Raw genomic sequence first — 12858 nt, 5'->3', positions numbered from 1 at the left:
CTTTTTTTTATAGGATAGTCTTAAAAGTTGGATTTCTGGGTTAAGGAGTATGTACACTTACAATTTTATTTTATTTATCTTTTTTGAGATGGAGTCTCGCTCTGTCATCAGGCTGGAGTGCAGTGGCGTGATCTCGGGTCACTGTGACCTCCGTCTCCCAGGTTCAAGTGATTCTCCTGCCTCAGCCTCCTGAGTAGCTGGGACTGCAGGCATGCGCCAACATGCCCAGCTAATTTTTGTATTTTTAGTAGAGACAGGGTTTCACCATGTTGGCCAGGATGGTCTGGATCTCTTGACCTCGTGACCTGCCTGCCTCGGCGTCCCAAAGTGCTGGGATTACAGGCGTGAGCCACTGCGCCCGACCTATAATTTTAATAGACACTGTCAGGTTAGTTTCAGATGCACACACCCACAGCAATATACCCGACTGCCCAGTCTCTGTAATCTGTCACTGAAACCTGTCAGTGTTGAAATTTTGCCAATCTCATGTGTGAGAAATAGTTCCTTTTTCTTCAGTTTTCATTGCCCTGAGTGCTAGTGAAACTGATGCAGTCTTGTTTTTTTGGAGATGTACAAACAAAAGTCTTAGAAAGTTCAGTGACTTAGGAAAAGTCATACAAAAGTAAATGCTGAAGGAGCATATGGACAAATGTTGCATTATTCTGTTAATTGTTTTACTTAGCATTTTAAAATTAGGTGCTATTTCACAACTTTTGAATCACTAAAATATAAGTTTAACCGATGCCTAAGATAAAGTTGTCATGAAATGAGTATACTTTTGTGGTATATTGGTGGAGTATGGAATGGAATGCAGCTTGGTAATATATTCATACCCTTTGACCCACTAATCTCATTTCTGTGATACTATCCTAAGTCAGTAATCCAAAAGAGAGAAAAAATTGTATGCAGAGTGGTGTTCACTGCAGTGCTGTGTGTAAAAGAGAAAAATAGGTTACCTTCCAATAAGGAAGGAGTTCATTAATTACATTCTACACATTCCTTGTTCCCCTTTATGTGATAAGTAAGAGCTTGGAAAATGGTCATTTTTAAAATAAATCCAAAAGCAGTATATTCAGAGTTGTTTATTTGAAATAGACATTTGGAAATATTGGCCAAGATTATACATGTATATTAGTAGTTGTAGAGTTCTGCTGTTACATGTAATTTTTTTCTTTTCAACTTTTAGTAACATTATTTTTGTATAAGATGAAGTACTATGGTTAGACAGTAATAAAAAGCAACATGTGAACCTCAGTCTCTGTTAATTATAGTTTCATAATGCTAAGATGCTTCCAGGGATAGCCATGGATAGCTCATAGTTTAAGCACTCCAGACCGTTGACTTCTTATGTTTGCATTTTATATACAGTGTAGCCTTTTTTTTTTTTTTTTTTTGAGATGGCGTCTCTCCCTGTCGCCCAGGTTGGAGTGCAGTGGTGCGATCTCGGCTCACTGCAACCTCTGCCTCCCAGGTTCAAGCAATTCTCCTGCCTCTCCAGTAGCTGGGATTACAGGCACCTGCCATCATGCCCAGCTAATTTTTGTATTTTTGTAGAGATGAGGTTTCACCATGTTGGCCAGGCTGGTCTTGAACTCCTGATCTCAGGTGATCTGCCCGCCTTGGCCTTACAGCATATTCTTGATGTCTGTTCTCTTACTGTCAGGCTATCAATTTGCATTCCTTGCAACTCTCAACATGCCTCATTGCAGCTCCTCTCCCTCTCCACTTGCAGCTTCTGACCTACTGTGGGTTACGAAATCAGACCAGCAGTCTTCATCATGGAATTAAAAAACAGTCTTTTCTTTCCCTTCCCTTCCCTTCCCCCTTCCCTTCCCCTTTTCTTCTTTTTTTGAGACAGAGTTTTGTTCTGTCGCTCAGGCTGGAGTGCAGTGGCATAATCTTGGCTCACTGCAACCTCTGCCTTACGGGCTCAAGCAATTCTCCTGCTCAGCCTCCTGAGTAACTGGGATTACAGGCGCCTGCTACCACGCCCGGCTAATTTTTGTATTTTTAGTAGAGAAGGGGTTTCACCATGTTGGCCAGGCTGGTCTCAAACTCCTGACCTCAAGTGGTCCGTCTGCCTTGGCCTCCCAAAGTGCTGGGATTATAGGCGTGAACCACCGTGCCCAGCCCATTATTTCTTTTTTAATATGAAAAATGTAAGACACACAAGAAAGTAGAGTAAATGATATAATAAACATTCATATTCTCAAAACTTTGGTTGAACAACTAATGTTTTGCCATATTTACTTCATTTTTTCTGAAATATTTAAGAATAATTAAAGACATCATGACATTTATCCCTGAATACTTCAGTATGCCTCTCTAAAAAATAAGATCAAGACTGCATAACCACAATATTATTATTAGCATAATAGAATTGATGTAATTCCCTAATAATTCCCTAACCTATCTAAAGTCCAGTCCATAATCAAATTTACCTGTTTTTCTGTCCCCAAAGTTTTTTTTTTAAATGGCTGATTTGTTTAAACCAGGAACTGATTAAAGGTTATAAAATTTTAAAGTTGGAATTCTGCTTCAATAAGAGTAAACATACTCTGAGTGAGGACTCAAGGGCACCTTTGTAAGTTCCTGGGTTTCAGTTCCAAGTTCATTGTTGTATTCTGGATAGTGAAGATTGCCAAGCCAGCGACCACTGGATAAGTGAGGTAGTTAAGTCACTTTTCATTGTCTGAACATCAGTTGTATTTGGCATAACACAAAAACTTTGATGAAATAATAGTTCTATTTTTGCCTTTCGAATAGTCATTATATAGGAAACTTACTTTTTTTTTTTTGAGTCTTGTTCTGTTGCTGGGCTAGAATGCAGTGGCGTGATCACAGCTCACTGCAACCTCTGCCTCCTGGGTTCAAGCGATTCTCCTGCCTCAGCCTCCCAAGTAGCTGGGACTACAGGCATGCGCCACCACGCCCAGCTAATTTTTGTATTTTTAGTAGAGACAGGGTTTCACCATGTTGGCCAGGATGGTCTCCATCTCTTGACCTCGTGATCTGCCTGCCTTGGCCTCCCAAGGTGCTAGGATTACAGGTGTGAGTCACTGTGCCTGGCCCTTTTTTTACACTAAAAAAATGAATGAGGTAAATGGAGAAAGTAAAATCAAAAGAACGTAATCTTATCAACTAAGTATTGTACCACTTGTAATATGTAGGTTAAACTTAACCATCATAAACATCAATGAAAATTTTTTATGAGGCTGTAAGATTTGTAAAGCCTAGCTAAGAGTTTTGTTAATGTAAGAAGTCATCATTGCAAACCAAGGGGCTTGGGTCATCTACTGATGTTTGTTGTTGTGAGACTTGGCCTGTGAAGTAAATGATTCAATAATCAGCAACCCCTGTTAAAGAGGCTGACTTTTAGAAAAGGCAAATTGATAGGCGATTGGTTGAAACTTCTGTACTCTCTCTGGGGGAGGAAGTGATATCTGTAACTACCTTTCTTCTGAGAAGAATTTGTTTGTTAATTTGGAGATGGCATGTCATGGTGTCACCCAGGCTGGAAGTAGAGTGGCGCGATTATAGCTCACTACAGCCTTGAAATCCTGAGCTCAGGTGATCCTCCTGCTTCAGCCTCCCCAGTAGCTGGGACAACAAAGTGTGCGCCAGCATAGTTGATTAATTTTTGTTTTGTATTTTTTGTAGAGATGGGGTTTTGCTTTGTTGCCCAGGCTGGTCTTGAGTGATCCTGGCTTCAGGTGATCCTCTTGCCTCATCCTCCCAAAGTGTTGGGATTACAGGTGTGAGCTACTGCACCTGGCCCTCAGAGGAGTTTTGATTAAATAGTTTCTATGGTAGTTAAAAATTTTATTGGAAAAAATATTTAGTGAATGGGTTAACAGTATTTATTTAAAGTTATCACAGGGTCCGGCCCTCTGAAATATGTTAGTCAAATTGTATTATCATTCCTGTTTTACAGATGAGCAAACAGACTTTGTGAGATTAAGTTACTTGCTCAAGAGCACAGAGCCAGTCCAGAGTGGAAGTGTGGTTTTGAACTGAAGTCTTTCTGATCTGAAAGGGCATGTTGCTTTGCTTTATCCTCAACTACTACTTGTGTATACTTCAGCTTTGTTTTGTTTTTGAGACAGAGTCTTGCTCTGTTGCCTAGGCTGGAGTACAATGGTGTGATCTTGGCTCACTGCAACCTCTGCCTCCTGGGTTCAAGTGATTCTCCTGCCTCAGCTTCCCAAGTAGTTGGGATTACAGGCGCCCACCACCATTCCTGGCTAATTTTTGTATTTTTAGTAGCGACGGGGTTTCACCATGCTGGTCAGGCTGGTCTCTACTCCTGACCTCAGGCGATCCATCCACCTCGGCCTCCCAAAGTGTTGGGATTACAGGCGTGAGCCACCGCGTCCGGCCTACTTCAGCATTTTGCAGATGTTTTTATCTCCTTTAGCCTAACAAACTTGGAAAACAGGCACAAAAAGAACTGTATTATTCTAGAAATGAAAAAGATTGTGCCTCAGGATCGCTAAAATAATTATAATATTAGTGTGGTGGAGACAAGAATTTCAGTATTTAAGCTCCTGTGCCAGTGTTTTTTTTTTTTTTTTTAATTCCCCAGGCTTTTAAAATAGAGACGCAGTTCAACAACCAACCTACCTTCTTTCCTTCCTTCCCTTCCTTCCTTCCCTCCCTCCCTCCCTCCCTCCCTCCCTTCCTTCCTTTTTGCCTTCCTGCCTCTCTTCTTTTCTCTTCTCTTCTCTTTTCTTTTCTTTTTTTTCTTTTTTTTTGAGACAGAGTTTCACTCTGTCATCCAGGCTGGAGTGTCATGGTGTGATCACAGCTCACCTCAGCTTTGATGACCTTCTGGGGCTCAGGTGATCCTCCCACCCCAGCCTCCCAAGTAGCTGGGACTATAGGCCCATGCCACCACAACCGGCTAATTTTTTTCTGTTTTTTTGTTTTGTTTTCTGTTTTGTAGAAATGGTGTCTTGCCATGTTGCCCAGGCTGGTCTTGAACTACTGGGTTCAAGCAATCCTCCTACCTTGGCCTCCCAAAGTGTTGGGATTACATATGTGAACCGCTGCACCCAGCCTTAACAACGTTTCTTAATTCATTGTTAGATCCAGTTACAAACTATTTTTAAAAAAATTTATATATATATAAGCTTTATGTATTTATTTTAAACTCTTTATCTGAAATAATTATAGGTTAACAGGAAGTGGCAAAGATAATACAGAGAGGTCCCACGTACCCTTCACCTACTTTCCCCCAGTTATTACATCTTACATAACTCTGGCACCATATCAAAACAAGGAAATTAACATTAGTACAAGGAATGTGTGTATTCTGTGTCATTTTGATCATGTATAGACTGATTTAACCACCAACACAATTAAGATACAGAACTGCTCCATCATCGTGAAGATCTCCCTTGTGCTGCCTCCTACCTTTTACAATTTTTTTTTACAATTTTTTTTGAAAAACTTTTTTTGTTGTTTCTTTCTCAGGAAATGTACTATTCCTTTACAGTCACACTCAACCACCCTTCCTTACTACCTTTTCTAACCCTTGGCAACCACTAATCTGTTTTTCATCTCCCTAATTTTGCCACTTTGAGAGTGTTATAGAAATGGAATCGTATAGCATATGACCTTTCAGATGGCTTTTTTCCACTCACCATGGTCCTCTTGAGATCCATCCATGCTGTTTTTTGTTTTTGTTTTTGTTTTTGTTTTGAGACAGGGTCTTGCTCTGTCGCCCAGACTGGAGTGCAGTGGAGTGATCTCAGCTCACTGCAACTTCAGCCTCCTGGGTACAAGCAGTCAGCCTCCCAAGAAGCTAGTATTATGGGTATGCGCCGCCATGCCTGGCTAATTTTTGTATTTTTAGTAGAGATGGGGTTTTGCCATGTTGGCCAGGCTGGTCTTGAACTCCTGGCCTCAGGTGATCCACCTGCCTCAGGCTCCCAAAGTGCTGGGATTATAGGCTCGGCCTTTATTTTCATTTTAAATTCAGTTTCTGAATTGTTACTTCTGAGAGCATGATTATATCTAAGCAGTGAGTGATTTTATATCATTACTGACTAAAGGATTTAGTTTGTATGGTAATGAAAAAAATTTTTAGGAAAGTTTTTGGAAAAAATACCTTCATTAGGCTAAGCTCTTTAATAAAACACTTCAGAAATAACTAAGGATTTGATAAAAGAAATAACCTAGGCTGGGTGTAGTGGCTCACACCTGTAATCCCAGCTCTTGGGGAGGCTGAGGTGAGTGGATCACCTGAGGTCAGGAGTTCGAGACCAGCCTAGCCAACATGGTGAAGACCTGTCTCTACTAAAAATGCAAAAATCAGCCAGGTGTGGTAGCGCGTGCATGTAATACCAGCTACTGGTGAGGCTGAGGCAGGAGAGTCGCTTGAACTGAGGAGGCGGTGGTTGCAGTGAGCCTAATCATGCCACTGCACTCCAGCCTGGGCAACAAAGCGAAACTCCATCTCAAAAAAAAAAAAAAAAAAAAAGGCTGGGCGTGGTGGCTCATGCCTGTAATCCCAGCACTTTGGGAGGCAGAGGTGGGCGGATCACTTGAGGTCAGGAGTTCGAGACCAACCTGACCAACATGGAGAACCGCTGTCTCTACTAAAAATACAAAATTAACCGTGGGTGGTGGCGCATGCCTGTAATCCCAGCTACTTGCGAGGCTGAGGTAGGATAGTCGCTTGAACCTGGGAGGCAGAGGTTGCAGTGAGCTGATATCATACCACTGCAGTCCAGCCTGGGCAACAAGAGTGAAACTCTGTCTCAAAAAAACCCGGCATAGTGGCTCACGCCTGTAATCCCAGCTCTTTGGGAGGCTGAGGCGGGTGGATCACCTGAGGTCGGGAGTTGAAGACCAGCCTGACCAACATGGAGAAAGCCCGTCTCTACTAAAAATACAAAATTAGCCGAGTATGGTGGCGCATGCCTGTAATCCCAGCTACTGGGGAGGCTGGAGGCAGGAGGATTGCCTGAACCTGGGCGGCAGAGGTTGTGGTGAGCCAAGATCGTGCCATTCCACTCCAGCCTGGGCAACAAGTGTGAAACTCCGTCTCAAAAAAAAAAAAAAAAAAAAAAGTCCTAATATGGTCATATTACTGAAAACAGTAGAGAATATGTACTCAACATTTACTATAAGCTTGTTTTAAGATTACTTTCCTTATATTAGATGATTCTTTACAAGCAAAGGGAATTGCATTTTAATTGTTAATCCTTGCCTTGTGATAGCCAGAGGCTATGGAACCCCAGCAAAGATGTATTTTGCTAAAACAGTTGAATGAATATTACTCCTTTAAGTCTACTCAGTTTCTAATCCAAAACATTCTAAGTAAGACATATTTCAAGTGTTAGAAAATATCACAAAAAAGATACACAGCGAGCTGACAGAAAACTCCTAGTGAACAGAAAGGAACAATTCAGTTTGAGAACAGTTGTGTGTGCACAGTACACTCTCACACATAGTTGATGGGAAGAGAATTTATCTGCAAGGAGCTGTAACTTTTTTATAATTGTTCAAGATTATATTATTAATGTCATCTCTTTTGGCAAGTTCAATTTTTATAGCCGAGACAAGTTTAATAATACAGTAGGCCATACTTTTTTTTCCCCCAAGCTTTTTCAAGGTAATAAGGAACTAGATTGGCAGCATTGCAATTTAATTTTGTTATATGATACAGTAGCAGGAGAGGTTTTTATCTATAGTTATTGACTATTTCTATGCCATAGTTTTTTATATGGGATCCTCCCATACATAAATTGAATTTCATTTAAGGGGAACAGGAAGAAAGTATGTCAGTACTGCTTCTTGTCTGAAAAAGAGATGGAAAAAAGGGAAACATAAATTTGACAAATATTAAGATATTCATACAGCAATGTAGTGGAAGAAACTTGCAAAATGAAATTCAGCAAATACCTCATACAAAACCAAAGATCTATGAAACCTGTTTGTAAAATGTTATGTGATTTAATACTCTTTAAGTATGACATCATCATATGAAGTTGAAATATTCTTAGACTTTTTCATTCCTGCAAACATTTTTCAGCTCTTGACAACTAGTTTCTTAATATCCCAGTTACTAAAAATGAACTAAGATATTTTCCTCAGCAGTGCTCAGTACCGCTGTAAAATTTTTAGAAGGGGAAGGTAATATGTAGGGAATTCTTACTTATGCAGGAGACTGCTAGTTACTTTTCTAATTAGCATAATTAATCTTTACCACAACCTTATGAAGTAGCTACTGTCACCTCCATTTGATAGGGGAGGAAATAGGCTTAGTGATGTAACTAATCCATACCTTAGTAGGAGTGTCATTTTTCTTCAGAGCATTTTTTTTTTTTTTTTGAGACAGAGTTTCGCTCTTGTCCCCCAGGCTGGAGTGTAGTGGTACGATCTCGGCTCACTGCAACCTTTGCCTCCTGGGTTCAAGGGGTTCTCCTGCCTCAGCCTCCCGAGTAGCTGAGATTACAGGTGCCTGCCACCATGCCCGCTAATTTTTGTATTTTTAGTAGAGACGGGGTTTCACCATGTTGGCCAGGCTTGTCTTGAACTCCTGACCTCAGGTGATCTGCCCGCCTCGGCCTCCCAAAATGCTGGGATTACAGGCATGAGCCACCATGCCTGGCGAGAGCATTTTACTTGTATTGTTTCATTTAATCTTTAATGGCAAATTTATACATGTTTCTGTTTTACAGATGGCCACACTGAGGGTCAGAGAGATAAGTAACTTGCCCAAGGTCAGATTTGAAGAGTTTTAGGAATAGTAAGATCTGAGGGAGATGAATACTTACCTTGGAACTTTATAAGACACTCAAGACATTCTTAATGATACCGTATTGGAGTTTTTCACTTGATAACTCCTTATTGGAGTTTCACTAGATAACAGAATTATCTAGTGACTGTTGAATAGATGAGTGATTTGTAATATGGATGGATTGAAACAATAGGTTCCTCCAAACTAAAAATAATTGAATAAAACCCTGTCAAATACAGAGAGACTGCAACTTTCAATTTAGTAAATTCAATAAAAGGTATATGTAAAGATTTTTATTATGGCGTTATTTTTAATAGTTAATAACTGGAATTATTATCTTACAAGGGAAGGGTTAAATAAGTTGATGTATCTACTTGGTAGAACATTATATAGCCAATAATAAGATAAATATAAGCACTCTGATCACATGGAAAATACTGAATGTGCTGAGGGCAAAAAAGTAGAATACAAACTGTCATGTTGGCATCAGTTACAATCATTGTAAAAATGTTGTGAATATTGATCAGAATTGGAGGAGAAAATGAGTAAGTGAAAACTTCGTTGAGTAGTGAGATTATGATGAACTCATGTAGAATTTTATTAGTTTTATAATGTTTGTGTAACAAACAATAGGAGAAGATATATTCATAACAAAAATATGAACAGATCCAGTGGACTTTATATATATGGTATGTTATACTAAAAAGAAACATTTCCTTGGAAATAATTTTAAAAATAATTTCTAAAATATTTTAGCAAATTATTTTCTTGCAAAGGAAGCTAAAGTATGTACAAACTAATAATAGAACCTTGGACTTAGCAATGCAGAGAAGGATCTAGATTGCTCTACTAATTGAACCATTAGCAGTTGCTGTGAGAAATCATTTCAAATGACATGGCATAAAAATGAGTATATTCTGTTTTGTTAGAAACATGATCCTCATGATTGTATTAGATTAAATCTGCAAACCCTTGCAAACAATTTGGGTAGCATTTTCTGTGGCCACTGGGCAATTGGATTCTTAGTAAATCTTGTTGGATTTGATAAAGACTAATTCTTAATTGCTTAGGAATATCTAGGTGAGATTTGTAGTTTCTGTTCTTACTCATTTTAATGGCACCCGGTCTTATGTCACTGTAAAAAACATGAGAACTTTATTCAGCTAAGTCTGCAATTTAAAAGCCCTCATTTACCCAGAATTCGTAGGTTGAACAGTATTTTTCCCTCGAGAGCTTAAGGATTGTGATTCTTCCTGTGATTTTGATCTCAACTGGTTGTAAGTTCGGTATGTTTATTGCCACATGTTTTTTCTTGTTCTTATATGCCTGTTTTGGACAGAACAGAAACACCACTGCTTCCCTCTAGAGTATTTGAAGTTACTCTTTTAGCATATAAAAAGCCATGCTTGTGATAGTGTGTTAATACTATAATCAAGAAAAATGTGCATTAAATGTCATATGGTTAATGATGGCTGTTCTTTCATGGCAGTGCTGAGAGAAGGACTGGCCAAGGGAGAGGATGCCTTTCGGGCAGTGCTTTGCTGCATGCAGCTGAAAGGGAAGCTCCAACCTGTATCCACCATTCTTGCCAAGTCACTGACAGGAGAGTCCCTGGTATGTTGATAAGCTCTAATTTTGTATGCCTGAAAACAAATTTTTATTTGATTCCTTAGGTATATTGTGGGGAAAAAAAAGTGTATCTTTTTTTTCTTTTAGTTCTTCCTATTAGAAAGCAAAATTCATGAGTATCCTGAGATATAGTACCCGTTTTTCTTTTCTTTCTTTTCTTTTCTTTTTTTTTTCTTTTTTTTGAGACAAGGTGTCAGTCTGTTGTCTAGGCTGAGTAAAGTGGTGTGATCACTGCACACTGCAGCTTCAACCTCCTGGGCTCAAGCGATCCTCCTGCCTCAGCCTCCTGAGTAGCTGGGACTACAGATGCACACTACCATGCCTGCTAATTTTTGACTTTTTGTAGAGACGAGGTCTCATTATGTTGCCCAGGCTGGTCTTGAACTCCTGGGCTCAAAAAATCCTCCCTCCTTGGCCTCCCAAAGTGCTGGGATTATGGGTGTGAGCCCCTGCTCTTTTTTTGAGACCAAAATGATATTTAATTATTAATTCTTGTAGTTTGTGATTATATATAAGAATTGTAGATACTTTAAAATAATTTAGGTTAACTAAGTGATTTTCTTTGAAGATATGATTTAACAGAGCCTGAGTTTTAAAATGCTGATGTGGACATATGATCTCATAGGGTTCTTAAATTCAACAATTTATTTCATAAAATGTTTAAATCTATCTAAACTAATAAGTGCTTCTGTTTCTGTTCGTATGTGTGTAAGTAATATCCATAACCACTCTGATGGAACTAGCTAACTATTCAGACTTTACAATCAATTTTGTAAAGATAGCATTTGATTTTTTTAAGTTACGGAGTCTTGCTGTATTGCTGAGGCTGGAGTGTGGTGGCTATTCACAGGGGATGATCATAGTGCGCTACAGTTTTGAACTCTTGGGCTCAAGTGATCCTGTTTCAACCTCCTCAGTAGCTAGGGCAATAGGCATGTGCCACTGTGCTCAGCACTATATTTAATTTTTTGGCTTTTTTTGGTTGAGATAGTTGAAAGGCTACTTTTTCAAACTTTGGAATTGATAATCTATAGAAAGTGGAAGAAAAGAGCTATAACCTTTTTTTTTTAAACCAATTTGTAACTTAAGAAATTTGTTGATAATTTTCAAGAATCATAATGAAACACAGTGAAAGCAAGAAAGTATATGTATACTTTGCTCTGCTGTGTGAATTCCCTGTATCTTTCCTATTCTTCTGAATTGATATAGATGATAAAATTATGGGGCAGATTTGTGCTTTTACTTCAAATATTAAATAATTATATTTGGTTAAAAAAAAAGAAGTTAGGAAAGTACTTGGTATATTGTTGAGTGTAATGTATTGGCCCATCTCGGGATAGTTATTTTCTAAGGAATTATTGTGCAGTGAATTGTTTAATTATGTTTAAGTTTAGCAGTGTCTTTTGATTTCACCAGATTCATAAATGAACTTAAAAGCTAAAATGTATTAGCATAGAAAAATTATATAGCTATTTAGTTCTAAGTAGATAATAAAGGAATATATCTCTTCTTTGTTATTAAGATTATCATTAAAGGGCTTTTCTGTATAAGTTAAGTATATTACAGTTTTACCTGTTGTTTTTAAATTTAAAACTAGTAAAGAGTAATTTGCTTTTAAATCTCAAATGAAATTTAGATTTCAGAAGAGTGATATTTTCCTTTTATTGAAGAGCCATTTTTAAAGTGGTGTGATCAGCTTATATGAATCTTCCTGAATCATGGCTGGGTTCACCATTTTGTACATACAAACTTATTAATCTTAGGAAAAGGGTTAAAAACAGCTATAGGTTGTTTTCCTTTTCATTTATGCTGTCTTGTTCTGTGGTGGTACCTGTTGTTAATATTTTCTTGAGTTAATTTTAATTAATGTAAGGTGAATACAGTGGTTTTACTTACCAGAAAAGGCATTCGGTATAGTTTTTCCTGTTAACCTTTTAAACTTTCCTCATAGATGTGTTGCTTTATTATCACCGTTAATGGTAGTAGTGATGAGGGATGAGGGTAACATTGTTTTTTTACAAATAAACTTCAGAAACAACAGAGGAATTGAGCTAAGTTGCCATAGTAAAGAATTAATATACTAATTGGTTTTTCTCTTTTTTATTCACCTTTTCAGAATGGGATGGTAACAAAGGATTTGACAAGACTAAAAACACTTCTCTCAGAAACAGAGGTAAGGCCATTTCAGTGGATCCTTTTGGAAGAGTTTGACTCAATCTGTCTAGTAAGCATTATGTATTAAAATTTGGAAAACCATTGCGGCATCAGCCAGAAGGCAAGGCTGTGAAGGTAGGGCAGTGGGACTGCCAGCCTTCCCTTGTTACCCCCATAACCCACAGTCCCATCGTGGGAATGCTGCTTCTCCACATGTCTCCTCTGTGTGCCAGGGCTTATCTTCTGTCCCTAGTGGACAGAACTGGTATCTTATTAGCTGTCTCTGGACAACAAATGGGAAGATGATTGGGAAATTTTAGTTTTTA

General features: G+C 38.6%; 1 protein-coding gene across 4 annotated transcripts in view; it reads left to right on the top strand.

Annotated features, from left to right (window-relative positions):
- Positions 1-12858, top strand: part of HELZ (helicase with zinc finger) — a 173970-nt gene that overhangs the window by 31602 nt on the left and 129510 nt on the right. For all 4 annotated transcript variants that reach the window (XM_055101690.2, XM_055101691.2, XM_034942757.3 and 1 more), the window contains 2 exons: positions 10239-10363; positions 12495-12551. In XM_055101690.2, coding sequence (XP_054957665.1) covers positions 10239-10363; positions 12495-12551 — 182 coding nt within the window. The remainder of the gene's footprint in view (positions 1-10238; positions 10364-12494; positions 12552-12858) is intronic.

The sequence above is a fragment of the Pan paniscus genome, chromosome 19 (genome assembly GCF_029289425.2).
Source record: "Pan paniscus chromosome 19, NHGRI_mPanPan1-v2.0_pri, whole genome shotgun sequence".
NCBI classification, from domain to species: Eukaryota; Metazoa; Chordata; class Mammalia; order Primates; family Hominidae; genus Pan; species Pan paniscus.
Note: the sequence above shows the minus strand (reverse complement) of the source record. Positions and strands in the feature narration are given on the sequence as shown.